General features: G+C 34.3%; 3 protein-coding genes across 3 annotated transcripts; 2 read left to right on the top strand and 1 right to left on the bottom strand.

The window, feature by feature from the left end:
- The first annotated feature begins 9,523 nt into the window (after nt 1-9,523).
- LOC116003740 (ethylene-response factor C3-like) lies at nt 9,524-10,435 on the top strand. Its single transcript, XM_031243655.1, has one exon. It carries the CDS (start codon nt 9,563-9,565, stop codon nt 10,148-10,150), a length of 588 nt encoding a protein of 195 aa, XP_031099515.1. The 5' UTR covers nt 9,524-9,562; the 3' UTR covers nt 10,151-10,435.
- Nucleotides 10,436-10,532: 97 nt separating this feature from the next.
- Nucleotides 10,533-13,726, bottom strand: LOC116003741 (chromatin modification-related protein MEAF6-like). The gene is made up of 6 exons (XM_031243656.1): nt 13,540-13,726; nt 13,340-13,434; nt 13,166-13,266; nt 12,080-12,149; nt 11,089-11,141; nt 10,533-10,950 (listed from the first exon to the last, which is right to left on the bottom strand). The coding sequence occupies exons 1-6, from the start codon at nt 13,550-13,552 to the stop codon at nt 10,848-10,850; spliced, it is 435 nt and encodes a 144-aa protein (XP_031099516.1). The 5' UTR covers nt 13,553-13,726; the 3' UTR covers nt 10,533-10,847.
- A 1,343-nt stretch (nt 13,727-15,069) lies between these two features.
- On the top strand, nt 15,070-17,704 carry LOC116004951 (transcription factor MYB30-like). Its single transcript, XM_031245153.1, has 3 exons — nt 15,070-15,270; nt 15,399-15,528; nt 16,988-17,704. Exons 1-3 carry the CDS (start codon nt 15,138-15,140, stop codon nt 17,490-17,492), a joined length of 768 nt encoding a protein of 255 aa, XP_031101013.1. The 5' UTR covers nt 15,070-15,137; the 3' UTR covers nt 17,493-17,704.
- Nucleotides 17,705-18,840: the final 1,136 nt, after the last annotated feature.

Below are 18,840 nucleotides of genomic sequence, written 5' to 3'. Positions count from 1 at the left end.
ACACCGAAGCTTGGACTTGAGATGGACCGAGTTTTGCGTGGGCAGCGTGGCAGTGGGTCCCGCGAGAGGCGGGGAATGGGATAAAATGATAAATCCGTACGTAGAGGCCCATTGCTTTGGGCTAAGGCCCGATTGGGGAAATCCAGTGTTCGTTATTGGGCTGTAAGTGAAAGCCCACGTAGCATTGCATTTTACGGAGTATTATATTCAAATGGACAAGGAGTAAATTTGATGAATAAAAACTGTGTTTGTTTTCATATCATTTTGGTTTTCTAAAAATTTTTACTCTTTAGAGAGGCAAATTATTGTGTGGACCATGGTCCATACAGCTGTGTGGACCATAATAAAATGTACATTTTTAATGTACTAAATGTACATTATTTTTGTACTGAATGTACATTATTTTTATACTATAAAAATAATGTACATTCAGTACACAAATAATGTACATCCCCTGAATATAATGTACATTATTTTTATACTGAATGTACATTATTTTTATATTGAATGTACATTATTTGATAGTATGGTCCACACAGCTATGTGGACCATGGTCCACACAATAATGATTGCTTTAGAGATGCTCTAAGATTCAAATTGATTAACAACACACACTGACCATATTTGGATGGACGTTTGAATCTTAGAGCATCTCTAAGAGTTAAATCTTTTAGATGTTTTTTTTCAGTACCAAGTAAAAAAGAGAGTGAACAAAGAAGAACAAAAAAAAAAAGTTACAGTAATGCTCTTAGCACGCGCCTGTTAGACACCGTGCATCTAACGCATAGTTGGCGCAACAACTCTTCTTTTTCACCCAAAAAAAAAAAGATTTTGAATGAGTTAAAAAATTTCTCACTTCTCACATCCACTTTATCATACAAAATAGCAACAATTTTCACACAAATAATAATAATAATAATAATAATAATAATAATAAAACTACTCTTGATGGAGTTGCTCTTAGAGACTTCATCCAAAGGGTGCCTCATTCACTAATGAATTACACCAGTGTAGCACTATCACGATTTTATAATTTGTTTTACCCTTGAAAACGAAAAAAGGGAAAGAAAGAAAGAAAAACCAAGATGATTTTTTGTTTTGACTAAATTTGTGAGGATTGGGTTATTCCATTCTTCAAATTTTGAATTGGTCTGTATTGGATAACCTCAAACTAGTTTACCTTCTTGTAATTCTTTGTCGGTTAGGGTTAAAATGTGAGATTTGTCTGGTGCACATTATGAAATAGTGATTGAAAATTTTTGTTGTCATAAAAATAATAATTATTAATAATAAATAAATAGATTTAGAATATGATATCATACGATTTATGATTTTGTACCGAATGAAAATATAATATACAAAAATGATCGTGTAGTACATTAAAAATGAAAATACAACCAACTAAAAATGAACGTCTATTATTGTTCATCTTACAAGATGAGTTCGAGATAATTTATATCGTGGACCCTAGTCTAATATACACAATTTGACTTTAATAAAGTACAAAATTCATGTTCATAATACACATATATGAACAAAAATTCTGTACATCATGAAATCAAATTCTGCGTATTAGTCTAATATTTCACATCAATATTCAACACCAACCTTGAGGCCATCGATTCTTGGGGTCCCATCTCCCAAACCATTTCCTCCTCTTAGGCGTAGAACTCAACGTTACAGTCGCCATCGCCGTCGAACTATTCTTCTTCTTATTCTTCCACTGAGCTCTCCGCGCCAGCTTTCTCACCAGCGATAACCGCCTCGGGGCTCCATAAACATACTTGGAAGCTTCATTCCTGGAAAAGCTCGCGAAGTCATCATCATTATCATCGCCGTCGACTAAGTCCGGCCCCGCCGCGAAGATTTCGCCGTCGTTCCTAACGGAATTGAGGCGCTGGTAGCGCTGTTCCAGGGACTCGTTTGGCAGGTTCCTTGCCAACAATGGAGAAGCGCCTCCCCAGTTGTTAGTGCCCAAGGATGGGTGCTGTGGCGTCCTGAACTCTGCGATTTCTGCTTGCAGCCTCACCATCTCGCCCAAACGGAGCCTTAGCTTAGTTAGTTAATGTTTTTGTAGTGATTAGATTCGATCTTGTGGAGTTTAAGGGATGAGAATGGGAAGGGAGGTTGGAGACGGCCATTGAAGACAAATTGGGACGACAACTTCAACAAAATCAAACACAATGTAGGACGGCCAAATTACAATTACTATACAAATTACAAAGTAATGTAATTAATTAATTAATGACCTCCTCCGAGTATAGTGATTTTGTCATGTATAATTTTAAATTTTCAAATAGATCGTCCTTCGACTTTTCAAATTATTACCATATGTGCTCCAAGTAACTACCCATTGTCCATCAACTTTTAAAATTTAACAAATCTTGGTCTTTCTAAAACTCTAAAATGATCACTACTGGTTAAAATTTGATAGTTGAAAGGTTATGGATAGTTAACTTGGACCACGAATGATAATAATTTGAAAGTTGAAGGATCACGGGTAATCAATTTGAAAGTTTAATACTAAACATGACAAAATCCGGAAAACCTCCATACCATACAGAGTAATTAATTAATGAAATATCAATTATAATTATAAAAAGATTAAGAATAGATATATTTTGTAAACAACATTATACTCCGTATTTAATTTAACTTATTTGTATATTGAAATTGATGAAGAGACAATAAGCCTAAACAACAAGTAGTGGATGTTTTTAAAAATTAAAATTAAGATAATAAACTTTAAAATAAATCTTCTCAAAAAAAAAAAACTTTAAAATAAATAATAAATATTCTGTCCACATTGGTGGATGGAATTTTATAATTTAAAATTTAAAAATTCAGTTCAAAACGGACGAAAATTTTGGATGGCCAATTTTTGACGGCCAAATAAATAAATAAATATTATGTTCACCTTTGGTGGAGAATTTAATAATCCAAAACTTTTTAAAACAAATCCATTAAACTTCAATTCCTTGAAAGAGGAGGAGGAAAATCGTGGACTTTTATGTTTTAAAATTTTTAATCGATAAGTAACGTCCACATAGTGACTCTGTTACGATGTATGCCTCCACTAAGACTCGAATCCAGTCTCTTCCATATGGGAGTGTATATCTGGTACCGCTAAATCACAAGATCTTTGGCACATAGTCTATAGTATGTATAGTATATTGTATATATAAAGAGCAATTAAATTTGTAACAACGAGTTTCGTCTGTAAAAAGAATAAAATATTTAATTCACCGTAAACTTTAGAAGAGTGTATTTATATCATATCGTACTTAATAACATTAACTTGTGATGCAACAAAGGACAAAAGAAATATATATTTGTGAAAGATCATAAATTATTGTACTACATCAATTGGGTTGTGATATGCTTTCTAGCTTTGTGCATGCATTTTAGCTTGTTCTTGATTGCATGTGCATGGTGTAGGTACGACGAAATTTGACCCCAAAAAAAATGGCAGAAAGACCAACACTTGGTGTTTTCTATGGTCCCAACATATATAGTAAGAGCTAGTGCATGATGAATTATCCATGGTGTTGTACTACCAATTGTAAATCTCACATTATATGTATCGAGAAGTCATCTGATTGTATGAATAGAACATGATTTTCGTATAAAAATGTCACGAGTTCAATTTTTGCTAATAGTTTTTCAATCGATTCTGTTACACATGGTCCTCTTAGTGCAGTTTACATTTTTTGAGTAATTTGCAAGCTATTACACAGGTGACTAACACAAATTAAGTATCACTCTATTGAATTTTCAAATACGTGGAATATAATTTAGGCCAATCACATGTTTTTTATCTCTCTTAGTCAATTGACTAGCTGCGCTAAACTTAAATCGACTTCGCCTAAATTGAGATCAATCACTTTGAAATGGCATGCCAAAATATATTGTAGAATTATATTACTTGAAGCTTATCCATTTTTGGTTAATTGAAAGATAAGTGAAAGTGTTTCTTACCTGCATCATTAAAGTGGAGAAGAGCCTAACATAGCCTCTCCTATTATCAGCTATGTTTATATAGTATATACTTAACACGTGCACCATAGTCTCTTTTTTTTTTTTAATTGGGTTGATACTTTATATACACGTCCACACTATCATAGTCTCTTTTGTGCACCATAGTCTCTTTTTTTTTTAATTGGGTTGATACTTTATATACACGTCCACACTATCATAGTCTCTTTTTTTTTATCGGGTGACACTTTATGTACACGCCGCAACACGTGGACCATAGTATTCTTTTATCGGGTGACGCGGAGATTCAAACCTATGACCTTTTGAGGTGGGGTTGACTCTGATATCAAATTGAAGCATGAGTTGCATCTCAACTAAAAAACTAAAATCCTAAGCTAATAGTTGGATTGCACATTTATGTTTATATATTATATACTCAACAATATATATAAAATTCTTTATCCATTATATATACATGCATTTTGTATATATAATGCCACATTTTTTGTGTGAATCTTAAAGAAAATGATAGGGTGAGGACGCATGCACGATGATATATTCAAATTAAATATGAAGCATATTATGTACAGATCAGATTCATGCCTCCTTGACACTACACTTCAACATCGATCGACCGTGGCCCCATCCATTTCCTTTGAATACACGTACGTCAATGATAATAATGACCTAAAATATATGTAGTGTATTAACAATATGCAGTGTAATATTTATAGGAATTTTTATGCTTACATTGTTTATAGCGTTTGCTACGATAAGAACTGAATGAATTGTATTGAATAAAATTAATGAAAGGTATAGATTATAGGGATATATATAATGAGATCAGAGAATTTCAGGGAGACTAGAATATAGGAATTACAAGAAGATTAGAATAGTAATAAGTCATAATCTGAATTAAAGACATAAAGTACTAATATGTATACTAATACTCTGTATATGATTATATCAATATCAAATATATCAATACTTTAGAATTATTTAGCAGTGTAGGTATAAGAATTTGACTGACCAAATACGATGAATCTGATTGCTATAGAAGATGAGGTTATTGTAGAAAGTGGAGCAATGTCAGGCTAAGAACAAATTAAAGAAAATAATGTTGCATGTCTTGCTAAGTAAGGTGCATTTAATTTGTTAAATAGGACAAAACAAAATGTACAACTTATGTCCGGCCTTCTCCTAGCTAGCTACCTTTGTTCTTGTACTTCCATATATATCCCAACCAAATATTGTGAATATAATTAATAAGTTTACACAACAAATCGAGTAATAATATAAACATTGGACAATCTCAATCGAGTTAGCTTGATAATCACAAAGTTTAAAATTTAACTTCGTGTATAAACTGTCTATTGGCCTTTTTTGGTTTCAGACAATTGGCTAGGGTCATACGTCAGGATTCATCTAGACTGCACCTTCAAATAGTGCGTGACTCTCACCTTTACTTTAAGGTGTTAATCGAGTTAACATTACCTATAGCGCACATCAAATAGTGATTTTGAGTTTTTGCTTTCCCACCTTTAATTTAATGTATGTGTTAATCGAGTTAAGTGATATTGGGATTCTCTAACCAGATCAGATAGAACCATTTTAATCATATCTAAACCAATAATTCATTAATTTGTTAGTCAAATGTATATATCATAATCACCAATCATTTCAAGCAAAGGGAACACACATACTCCTTTTGCTAGATATATAGATGCATGCATTATTAGCTAGTATTATCAAACCAAGTTAGGAACTCCAAGCCTACAAATAAAAGCTAGTTAGGCAATCATTTAGATAGTCAAATGAAAATGATATATATACACACACTCATCACGCGTCTATCTTTTTATTACGCATATAAAAAAAAATCACGCATCCTTTAACAACAATAGTTGATCGTTGACTCGTCATATTATATGAAATAGAGTTCAGAGAAAAACAAGAAATCGAACATATACCCTAAATAATCTTCCGTACAAACTAAGAATTTAACTACTACACCACAAAACTAATAGTCCATATAGCATACATGACAGATCAATCGATCGAGACAAGAAAAAGACTCTAAACCCTCAATTTTTTTATCCTACAATAACATATGCATTCACACGAGATGCATGTGTGTGTTCCCAATTCAATTGAATCCACAATCGCAACCTTAATCATTGCAAACATGTTGATTGGGACTGCAGGATATGAGTATATATATATATTAAACATTTAAACCTAGTATATATGTATGTATATATATTTTATGCATAAGTTACCAAACTAGAGCTAAAGGTGCAAAGAACCTTCTAATGGAGGATTGTATCTGGTCATGAAGCATCTATCAGTCAAATCATCAGCAGTCCCTTTTTTTTTCTTTTTTACTTATATATTGGACAAGTGTGCAACACAACCAAGACATTTTCACAAGGTTGTCGTGCTAAATTACATTAATATAATTAATTACAACTTTCTTAAATTAATGTGACATTTTTTTTCTCTTTTTTTTTTCCATTCCAAAATTCTTCTTGAATTTTATTATATTCTATATACTTTTTAGTTTTTGGACTTTTCAACTATATATAATTTTCCATTCAATTCTCTTGCGCTAAATTTTTAACCCATTATTTGACGCATATGATTAATTAGAACTCTATAGAAGAGTCCTTACTCCAAATAATAATAATAATAATAATAATAATAATAATAATAATAAGTACTAATTTTTTTTAAAAAAATTACAAGAAACACAAAATTTTTTGACTTAGTTGGTAAACGGATGATTAAGATACAAATAGTCATTGTTTTAAAAAAAAAACAAATATTTGACCACACAGGAGTAGTGATTAAAAATTGATAAATTTCATGTTTCGATCACTTTTGAAATCCACAAATTTGCTTCTCGCTGTTATGGACCACTAGCCAAAGTGGTAAGCTTATCGACCACTTTTGTCCGATCCAATGGTCGAACATTTCAATTAGGTAGGAACGTGTCACAGTGTGAACCCTAATTTTCTAACAACCATATAAAAAAAAGTTTAGAATCCGATAAAAATAACATTCGACCCGATTCTATATATAAAAAGATGTTTAGTTTCTCACGAATTCATGTACTAGCTTTTTCTTACGTGTGAGTAAATGAAATTGTAATATATTTAACCCAACAATTTGGGACAGTTGGTAAGTAAACTGCTAATACGACAATGGTACGTACGTAAAAGCAGAGAATCGACTCTATTGATCACCTACTATAATATATTTTGAATTAAAAAAAAAAACAAAATCATTACCACCTATTATTGTCCCTTTCAATTTAATGTTGGGAAAGTGATATGGTTCCATTTGCATTACAAAGGCTATAAGGTTCACCAACCCCGGGGGTGGCTCATCTACTCGCCCTACTGCACACATGCATGTGTTTGTTGTATGCAAATTAATGGCTGGGGACTGAGTTACAGCCCAACACCCTCCATGGCTAGCTGCTTAACTTATAGTCCCTCTGTCCCATTTTACCTGTCATATTTACTATTCATTGATCAAACCAACTCTTCCTTCTTTGCTTATTTTCTTTAGTAATTTTTTATTATTTTTAAATTTAATTTTTTGTGTTTAATAGTACTTTTAATGTAGTTTCTAAATATATAAATTTTATATATTAACACTAAATTTAATAATATGAAAAATTGAATTAAAAATTACTTCAGTCAAGCCTCGTTAAACGAATCAGACAACCATTTTGGGACGGAGGTAGTAATTTTATATGGAGTTTTAGAGCCAGTCTCCAATTCTTTCACACGTTTTTTTTTAGTAATACTGACTCTGTTAGAATGCAGTATTTGTTCATAACTACTTTTCCAATCTACTGAAGCACAAACAGGCGATATCCTCCACCGAGGCTCGAACCCACCCCTTCCATATTGGAGTGTAACCGGGTGCCACTAGACCACAAGATCTTGGCAATTCTTTCACAAGTTAAAATGGGACAATCCAAATAATGCTAAAAGAGCAACCACAAACACATTGAGTAGTCACCTGGCTGAATCACAACTTGCACTTGTACAATCATAATATAGTCATAGGACCAAAAGTGCAATTTTCTTGTGGTTGTTCTATACTTTCTCTATCTATTGTAGCTCAAAGGATCAATACTCCACCACTGAAGTTCGATCATATGACATTCCCTTAAGGACAGTCATAGATGTGCCACTAAGTACTTATTTAATCTTAAAAAGTTATAATAAATTTTATAAAAGTTATAATAAATTTTATAGCAATAAATATTTTGTTTAAATATTATTAGCTTGGACTCTTGGGGCCTATCAATAGTATGCCCACAAATGATTGGTACTAGTGCCTAACACAATCTTTTACAAGAAGGATAGTCTATTCAAATCAAATGATTAATTTTGAACCAAACTAAAAATTTTCTTTACTTTTCTTTTTTGAATAAATTAAAGAAAGAATTGGAATATATGCATGCAAGAACGAACCAAGAAGCGACCGGTTTTGAAAAGTAGTTGCCGGGAGTTGGCTTATAGTTATATCTTGCCGCCTTGCGTCATTTGACTCACGTGCTACTTACGTCCTCGTATATATAATATGTGGGTCCCTCAACTCCCCCAAGACCATATCTACGAGCGAGTGTATAATCACATATTTATAAGACGTTGCTTTGATATAAAAATAAAATATGTATTCACTGATAGGTAATGTTAATATTTACGAAAACTTTTACGTGTACTTTTTATTTGATACAGCTGTACGACTTACTTTTATATTAATCTTAATTGAATACCACAAGAAAGTAACTCAATGTAAATTTAAACGTGTAAAGAGTGTGGCCGTGTAGACGAGATTTTGTTTTCAACGTATTAATCAACACAATCAAATTTACACGGCTACATTGCGTACACGATCATCAAAATTTTATAATAGAGAAAAGTACAATTTTAATAGAAATGTTACGTTTAAACAACAATTTTTAATGTCTAATGGTTTATTATAAGCACGGATACTTCTATGTTTTAAACCACATTATGATTTTAGTTTGTTCCTTTCATATTAACGTTTGAATCCCTAAGTTATGACTAAATAACGATTTCAATTCTAAATTTTTTCAAAAATCAAAATATGATTAAAAATTTTAGACGAGTATTTATATTCATCACGTTGAACGAGACTAAAATCACTATGGAGCTATAATATATGGATTAAAATTATACTTTTCCCTTACCCATAATAGCGTGGACAAGATGATACGAATTTTTTCAATTAATAACATGTCTCAGTGTGTGATCTAGTTGAGTAGTATAAGAAATTTGTCACCATACCAACAAATAATACTTTCCCCTTTCTAGAACGTACTCTTCTTAATTACGCACAAGTTCTAATTAATTAAATAACACTCACTTTTAACTTTTTAAGTAAGATTAGGATATTAGGATTTAATTAATTAACCAACTATAGTCATAAGAATGAGGAAGAACAAAGCTCTGTCCAGGTATATATATAGTTAGGCCTAGGAGTTGAAGTTGAGCAAAACATTCTGAGTCACCCACCTCGGAAAAATCTTAGGAGAAAATCCGGCATGGATGATTCTTGGTTGGTTGAGTGCCAAAACTCGATGGGGTGTTTATGGGATGACGAATCTCTTCCTTTCAACGTGAATGATTCGCAAGAGATGGTGCTGTTGGAGGTGTTAGCGGCGGAGACGAGCGGAAAAGAGTCGTCGGAGGAGGAGGTGAGTTCGGAGGAGCCGAAGAAGGAGGAGAAGAGTTGGAGAGGGGTGAGGAAGCGGCCGTGGGGGAAGTTCGCGGCGGAGATAAGGGATTCGACGAGGAATGGGGTGCGGGTTTGGCTGGGGACGTTTGATAGCGCGGAGGCGGCGGCGATGGCGTACGATCAGGCGGCGTTTGCCATGCGGGGGTCGATGGCGGTGCTTAACTTCCCGGAGGAGGTGGTGAGGGAGTCGCTGAGGGAGATGAAGTGTGGGTTTAAAGAAGGGTGTTCGCCGGTGGTGGAGCTCAAGAGGCGCCACTCCATGATCCGGAAGAGATCGGCGTGTCGCCGGAGAAATGGAGCGAAGAAGAATGTGGTGGTGCTGGAGGATTTGGGGGCTGAGTTCTTGGAGCAGTTGCTCACTTCGTCGGAATCCGCCACAACTTCAACTTGGTGAAAGTGAAACAAAATCTGTATCCTCCCCTCCCCTGTTGTATGATTTGTTCATCACTTCATTTAATTTTTCCTTCTTCCATAAAACAAAAGGAGTAAATATGTTGGGGGTGGACAAGATGGTTAGGCTATTCGCTTGGTAGCTTGGTAACCTAAGCTGATTTATCTCTTTGTTGTCATTTGTCAGTTAGGATCATAAGACATGATTTACCTAATTCACACCCTCAAGTAGTGTATGTGGGGTGGACAAATTGGTTAGGCTATTGCATTGGTAACTTAAGCTGATTTATCTCGTTGTTGTTACCAGCTAAGATCATAAGGCAGAATTTACTCAATGCACACCCTTAAGTAGTGCATGTACCCTGGTTGCAGGTTTTTCTGATCACTCAAAAAAAAAAGAGTAAATATATTTCAGTAGTTACTCCAACATAAATATAAGTTCAAACTCTTGATCTTATACTTAAACAACTCAAACTCTTTATCACTTGAGTCGAGTTCGATTAAGAAGATACAAGACCGAAGTTAGTTTTATAGAGGCTGGCGTTTTAAAGCATGGCACTCTGAGATAGTTAGAGTGATATTTGTACATCATATAGGGGAAACAGTACCATACTACCATTGTTGCAAGCAGGGTTGTCTAAAAATCCTCATTTTTCTCCCAAAACCAACCAGCTTGCTATCTCAAAGCCAAGCCATAATAACTACATCATATCAAGGTCATCTTCATAGTCGTAGTCTGGTTCGCTAGAATGGCGCAATCTCTTCGCCTCTCTCGGGCCTCCCCTACCTTTCTTCGGTTTCCCCCTGCAGACACATTGTGAATTTTATCAAGTCGGCTGTGACAAACAAAAATTTGTTCGGGATATAAAAATACTCTATACAATATTATCAAATCCCTTCCATTAAAGACACTGGTTACCAATAGGATAACCAAATACTTACTGTCCATTTGCAGGTATACCTGCACCATCACGCCCAACCGCTACTTCCTCAGCCTGGAACAGGGGAAAATAAGAAACATAAGGACAAGAGCAAATTATAAATCTATTATGGGCCTGACTGGCATGTGGTAGCCAAGAAGTTTATTGGAGATTATCTAAAGTGAGCCAAACACTAAAACTAAAGAAAATTCATTTTAAAGCTACATAAGAGGCAAAAGGCCTATTTTTCAAGGTCTAAAGTTGAGACTAAAAAGGGAAAAATAAAAATATTAGCAAACTGTCAAACTCTATTTCAAGAAGCTCTAGTTGGGCCAAATAAGCACTAAAATATGTATATTGGATTAATAAGAAACAGTGAATGTGTATGTTTGGAGGCATTTACATTTACTTCTCTAGAGTGGTACACCATTAGTATTCCCAATGCGCAAGAAAAACCCAGCAAAACAAAGAAATTATACTTACAACAGAGATTAACGATATATAGCTGACAAGATCAACTTCAGAGGTGGACACCTTGGGCCTCACCAAAGATGTTTACAAGCTTGACACCCATTACCCATACATTCTCAAGAAAGTATGAGCAAATTTGAGCTTTGATTGAAAGAGACATTAAATATAAAGTAAAAAAGCTATCATAGCTTCAACTTAAACATTTTACTGTAGCATTATGACAAGTGCCATAAATTTCACACAGATCTCCACAAACCTTTTAACAGTATTGCTAAAAGTGATTATAAAGCTTAAGTTACCAGTTTTTAAATTTCAATTTAATACAAAGATTTTCAACCATAGAATAGACCACTATTTCAACTGCAAACAATTTGAAAAAAATCTAAAATGGTTTCCCATCAACGCATCAATAAGCCTGATACATCTTGCATCCAGCCATAGTAGATGCCTTGATTCAAGTAAAACTTTTTTTTTTGCAGAAACTACAAAACAAAAGACATAGATAGAACCATCATTGAATAACTATACGTAATATAACATACCGCTGGCGAAGTTACAGAGGATAGCGAAAAAAGCCTATCATCCGGTTGAAACTTCCTTGATCTTTTTAAGCTGAAACAAGCCATTGACAGAAAAGGAAAGTCACACAAAGAAACAGAGTATTGAACATAAATTGTAACTAAATCATCCGACACATCTATTGACCTCTAATCCAATTACAGAACATCTCATTATTAAATGGGGTGCTTTTCTTAGGTGGGGGAGGGAGACTCCTAAGATTTCAGCCCAAACATGGGATTCTCACAATACAAATATTGAATTTTCATTCAGGTCTCACTTTGGTACATCTTCATCTTCCTTCATGATTGTTTAATCCCCAAGTGAACTGTCTATGTGCTCCCGTTTGGCTTTGTCTGTTGTCTATCCCCTCATCATTTATTTTTCCCCAAGTAGCTCATACTCTCATCCTGAATCCTTGCTGGTTACCTTGTTGACAGCTTAGTACCTTACTTAATACTAACCCATTAAGGACTCAGGTAAAGAATGAGTAACCTCCCCTCCACCAAAAAGAAGATTTTTTTGCAGGAGAAAGGCAACATAATAGAAGCTGGTGACAAATCTTACATTGCTTTCTTAACACTTGTGTCCCAATGATTGAAAAGCATATTCATTTTTATGTCCCATTGTTATTGGTTTAGCTCTGAATGCAATTCATGAAATCTCTCTATCAGAGCAAGCATAACAGTATCGACACTTCTATCTATCAATGAGAAACTCTTTACACCTTGGTAGAGAACTACAGAGTACTTTAAAATGTCACAAGATTTCCTGTATTCACTTTTAACCATGACTGCAAGAGATCTGCTGACACTCAGACCCTAGAATTCCTACTATATACCTAAACTTTAACACACTGCAATAAAAGGAATCATATTAAACTTTGAGCTCAGTATCTGCCCTCTCTTAGTCAATACCACTGTGGAGTTAAAGACCTGATTACATTCCCACATTACCAGCTCATGCTGGCAGCATTACTACCCATGATGATTCATTCAAAGTTCACACCCAACAAAAAAACAGTAATAACTAATAAGCATTCCCAAACTTAAAATGGTTGAAGAATTTACAGTGTTGTGCTTTTTGACGATGACAGAAACCCTTCAAAACCTTTCAACACGTTCCCACATTGGCTCGGATCCTGCAAATAACTCGTCTCCATGTCGTAAACCTACAATTCAAATTCCAAGTATTATTCCGACACACCATATTCACACTCAGAACGGAAGAACAAACGTGAACACCTGCTTCTCAATGCTCTTGAGCTCCTCGTGAAGCTTGGCTCGTTTCGACAAGAGAGCGGCGAGCACTGCCGAAGGGTTCGAAGGCGTCCGTTGCCCTACGATTGCATTCGTTTACGCAGATTCAATGTTTGTGCGATTGTTACATAGCATTACACCAAAGATCATATGTAAAACATTCAGACAGTGCGGTTGACGGTTACCTTCCGCGTCCATTATCGCGTGCGATGAGTGATCACAGACTGATCGGCGGCGTACGTATAGTTTTACGGTTCATCTACGGCGGGGGGAAAGCTCAAAGCTATGGAGATTTCGGATTTCCCTTCTTTGTTCCGGATCCCGGTACAGGACAATTTCGCAGAGTTTAAACGCTGACGTTTCAGACCATCAGGGGATTTTGACTACGCTGATTTGAGCCTTTGACTAAGTATTTATATGTGTTATGTAGCAACGGCAAAAGGACCAATTTGCCCCCGCCTTTGTGATGTATATATATTGGGCCTAATTTGGAAAAGCTGAATTAATTGGGCTTATCCGTATTGGGCAGGACTGCAGTCCACTATACTTATTTGGATACCTTATTGCTCACAAAGGCGAAATTTCCGCGCTTTCAAAGTTTCCACACGTCACCTTAACCCGACATGATAGTAAATGGGTAAATCACAATGGCTTAGCGATCTATTAGGTGAGAAGACCAGTTCCTTATGTAACTCTCACATTGCAACTGTCATAGCTCAATCTCTTGTCCTTGTCTATAATCTACCACTCAAAAATCAACTGAAGGTGAACATGGATTGGCTTAATTTAACTGAATGGTTTATTGGGTTGCTACAATGTTTTCAACTCTATGGAGCGTCGCGAACCAACCTATGTTACATATAATCAATCATGCGCAATCAGTCCACGTGAAATTCAAACTCCCACACTGTCGTATTTAGTCATAATTTTTAAGTCAGACGACCAACCAACTACGTTAAACTTCGATAATGTTTATTGTCAATTTTTCAATTGATTTTGGAGGTTTTTCAAATAACGAAAATTTGTACCTTATATTTTATAATTAAATCAGTTAAATTTATTTGTTTGTTTATATAGACACATATCTCACGTGTTATTTGATTGTTCCGACCACAAATAATTGTGTCTCACCAGGTGGTGCACCACATGTGGTCCACTACTTTCCTTGAAATTACGCAATGTAGTAATATATATTGTTTACATAGTTCAAATCTTACCAAAAATTAAAATACAACTATATAAATTTATTGAGAAATTTGAGAGAACAACAAAAGTACCATTGAGCTACAAATTATTTGAATTTAAACTTATTTAATACGGATTAATAATTATATAAATTACGAAGTATATAACTGCATAGCCTAATATAACGAGAAAAAAATAAAATAATTGTACAATATATTTTTTTGAAAGGTAATTGTACAATATATAATTTCACTTCATATAGATTCATCTCTCATGTACTATTTGCAGGCTATTACATAAAGCGTTATTTATCATGTACATACCTTCAAATAATAACTATAAGTTTTCATCGTTTTAGTGAAATTATATATGAAAAAAGAAAGAAAAACAGAAAGAAAAAAAGAAAAAAAAAAAGAAAAAGAAAGAAGAAGGTAATATATTATTATATTGTTTGTGTCAATAAATGTGGGCCTTTATTTACCCGCAGGTGCGTGTATATATAGTCAGCTACAAGTTTCAATGGCGCAGCTGAAAGACGGCCGGAGAGCAATATCAGTGACAGTGAAGTCGCTGGCCGGCCGCCGGAGAGAGTAAAAACATGGGGAGATCGCCGTGCTGTGAGAAGATGGGACTGAAGAAAGGTCCCTGGACCAAGGACGAAGACGAAATCCTCGTCGACTACATCAGCCGACACGGCCATGGCAACTGGCGAGCTCTTCCCAAACACGCTGGTACGCATATTCATCGTTCACTCCGGGATTCGATCCCGATCCCGATCTGTCGAGGATAAATATAAAAGTAATAAATGTGTAGTTTTATGTAATTTTCTTTTTGATGTTATATATGTTGCTGGTCAAAGGTTTGTTGAGGTGCGGGAAGAGTTGCAGACTCCGATGGATAAATTACCTGCGGCCCGACATCAAACGAGGAAACTTCAGCCATGAAGAAGAAGACGCCATTATCAAGCTGCATCAAGCTCTGGGAAACAGGTGCTTGCTTATATACTTCAATTAATAATTACTCTGTTTTATATTTCTCAGCAACTCTAGCAGACTAGCACAGTGTGTTGGAAACATGAAAAATGGTTTTTGAAAATTATTTTCTAAAATTTTTAGTGTTTGAAAAATCAAGTTAACATAAAATTATTTTCCCTTATTTGGAAAATAAGATTGTTTTGGATGAAAATGACTTCAGCTAAAATTTGGTGAAAGTCATTTCATTGAAAATCATATGTCTGGTTTTAGAGGTAAATCATAGTTTTTTTTTTTAATAACTAATATTATTATAAATATTTTTATATCCTAAATAAAACAATTAAATTGTTTAATTATAAAAGTCTATTCATTTTCCATTAAATAAACAAAACACAGCAGTACAGCTTTTCAGAATGCAACCAAACACTAAAAATAAAACTATTTTATGAAAAATAAGTAATTTCCCAAAAAAATATTTTTTAAAAGTTATTTTCCTGATTTTCAAACACACCATTAGTCGAAAGGTTAATTCTGTAATCACAATATTTCTTTTCAATTGCCTTTCTCTGGGCCAGTTAAATTTATCTCCTTACAATAAATACACCCTCAAATAATGACGGTAAACTTTCCTATTAATCAATATATACTTATTATGTTCAAGAAAATGCAAAAACGTGGATCACGAGCTAGTTAACTTCAATTATTTTTAAATGGGGAGCATATACCATATAGTATAATATTTGCTTATTACTACGTATAAATTAAAAAATGGTTATGTTTTTGTATCACAATTTGGGTATTTAAATAATATATTATATTATATTCTAAATAATTTGTAATTAAGTTTTTCGGTGTTAATTATTTTATACCGATAGTCTAATTAAATTGAATTAAGAATACGAATAGAGATCTGTATTTATACTATGTTGAGAAGTAAAGAGTATGAATAAAAATTGTAAGGCTCTAGTACTATTGCGACCGAAAAAAACCTAAACAACGTAACTTTAGTTAGTGCAAATGACGAAATGAGATGGCGGGTATCCCAAAATGTGGTGTTGAGGAATTATTTATACTTAACTTCATTCAACTTGTTTATATCATGATAACGCACACCTTAGTATCTTCTAATTGTCAATGGTGACTTCTGGGTATCTTCTAATTTGTTAATGGTAATTTTTCAGTCAGGCTATGTATTATCAGCATGTCAAATGTCGTGCAAAACTAGTTAGCTAATTGTCTTTACTACTAGCCTTGGCAAGTTGGCCGATGACTTGCTAGCTTAGCACATTGCACCTGAATTGAGTCAACTTGAAATCGAGTTTAAGTTCAAAGTATTGAGCCAATTAAACTAGAATCGATATATCATTTATGATGCATGCTTCGTGGCTCAATATTAATTTGTTTCAAATTTATAGTTATGTTGATTAATTTAGGAGTAATTAATAATCAAAGTTTGTTTGTGAATGATTTGCAGATGGTCCGTGATTGCTGCAAGATTGCCAGGACGTACGGACAACGAAATCAAGAACATATGGCACACTCGTTTGAAGAAACGGTTAAACGACTACGATCTTGTTTCACCGCAACCAAGGTTGAAATCCAAATCCCAACCGTTGAAACCCTTCGCCATGGATCTCCTGATAACGAACGGTTCGATGTTGACCCCGAGCTCTCCACCGCATTCCTCGACGACAACCTCAACCGAATTCCACGCATCGTCGGCCTGCAGCATTTCCAGCGACTGTGTGGTCTCCGACGCGGTGTTGCAGAGTGATCCGCCGGAAGTCGATGAGAGTTTTTGGTCGCAGGTATTTTCATCGGAGAATTCGAGTGATGCCGGTGACCTTCCGGCCACGGTTGACGGCGGGAGCCGCTTTGATTCGACGGAGAACGAGACGTACGAGACTAAGTCGAGCGTAGAATTCTGGCACCGCCTTTTTAGTAAGGCGGAGGACTTGCCGGTGTCGCCGGAACTTTGACACGCCGGTGTTACTGATAGGTGTAATATCGAATATCTTTAAAAATTTAACAAAATATAAATTAAAAAAATAATAAAAAATAGAACCAAGCTTGTAAATGGTGTGTCATGTTATTTTTCGTGTAAGAGTCTAAATTTTATAAATATGACTCAAATCAAATATGTATTAGTCATAGTATGAATAAAAATGACGATCCACATTTAAACAATTTACATTTAAAATATTTTAAAATGGTTCGTGCATCTACTTCTATGCGGGAAAGCCTTCATTATGATCTGACAAAATCACAAAAACTACAAAGATGTAAACCAGTTTATGTTGTCAATAACTAACCGATTAAAACTAAGAAAGTTAATAGACAACACTTTGCGGTTACTAAGCCAATTACTTGACCAATTTTGTTGGGTTGTCCCAAATTATTTATGCATGGTTTAATATGTTTGGTGAATTACTTTTACAAGTTTGAACAAATGATATTGAATATAATGCAACATTGTCGACATCGCAATCAAGAAATATTCATTCAATTTTTTGACTAATATTATTTTAATTTCCAAGATGGTCTGCCATTTGCAATGCGTGAAACATGGAATTAATTTGCAAATAAAGAAAATCATGTCTTGATTTGGTTTGTTTTGTTGAAAAAGATGTTGAGAATAGACTTGTATCATTTGTTGTTGGTTTTACGAGTTTTGGCTAGTTGTCGACTGGCCAATACAGTCGTTCAAGTGATAAATATAATATAAATAAGATAAGGAAAAATAAATTAGACACAATAATTTTTTAATGTGAAAAATCGAAAGGTAAAAATCACAGAGTTTTTTTTTCTCTTTTTTTTTTCTTTTTTCCCCTAGTGGTACTGTCAAACTAAAATTCATTATCTTTGCGGTACCGTGCACATATACATTTTTGTATAGAGAGTCATTGGGCTCATGATATTTTATGGAATTTTGTGAAGAAGAGATTATTGATCGGGTCGATGAAAATGATCAATTATGATGTAGATCGATGAAGATGATCCCCTTTCTTGTTTCCAATTATGCCCGGCCTTTTGGTAATTGATGAGTATTTATAGTAGAGGGAAATATTTTAGAATGTGGAGATGAGTGCCACGAGTTAGATTCATGCCAACACATACATACACTCTTCGTCAAGTTCGTCACACATGACTTTCATAATGTAATATAATTTACCTCTTTTGTATAGTTAATGGACTATTATTATATATGATGATACCCAATACACACCCTTTGATGGTGATTACAAGTTTCTTATATATATATATATATATATATATATATATATATATATATATATATATATATATATATATATATATATATATATA

This window comes from Ipomoea triloba, chromosome 14 (assembly GCF_003576645.1).
Source record: "Ipomoea triloba cultivar NCNSP0323 chromosome 14, ASM357664v1".
NCBI lineage: Eukaryota > Viridiplantae > Streptophyta > Magnoliopsida > Solanales > Convolvulaceae > Ipomoea > Ipomoea triloba.
The sequence above is the reverse complement of the archived record's forward strand: the minus strand, read 5'-3'. Positions and strand labels throughout refer to the sequence as shown.

Bases quoted from the DNA above. Each gene is read 5' to 3' on its own strand.
- LOC116003740 (XM_031243655.1), top strand. From the start codon at position 9,563: ATGGATGATTCTTGGTTGGTTGAGTGCCAAAACTCGATGGGGTGTTTA.
- LOC116003741 (XM_031243656.1), bottom strand. The intron at 13,267-13,339 runs GTGTTCACGTTT...TTTGAATTGTAG, and splicing joins TCAAGAGCATTGAGAAGCAG to GTTTACGACATGGAGACGAG. The intron at 10,951-11,088 runs GTAAGTATTTGG...ATGTGTCTGCAG, and splicing joins GGTATACCTGCAAATGGACA to GGGGAAACCGAAGAAAGGTA.
- LOC116004951 (XM_031245153.1), top strand. From the start codon at position 15,138: ATGGGGAGATCGCCGTGCTGTGAGAAGATGGGACTGAAGAAAGGTCCC. The intron at 15,271-15,398 runs GTACGCATATTC...TGCTGGTCAAAG, and splicing joins AGCTCTTCCCAAACACGCTG to GTTTGTTGAGGTGCGGGAAG. The intron at 15,529-16,987 runs GTGCTTGCTTAT...AATGATTTGCAG, and splicing joins CATCAAGCTCTGGGAAACAG to ATGGTCCGTGATTGCTGCAA.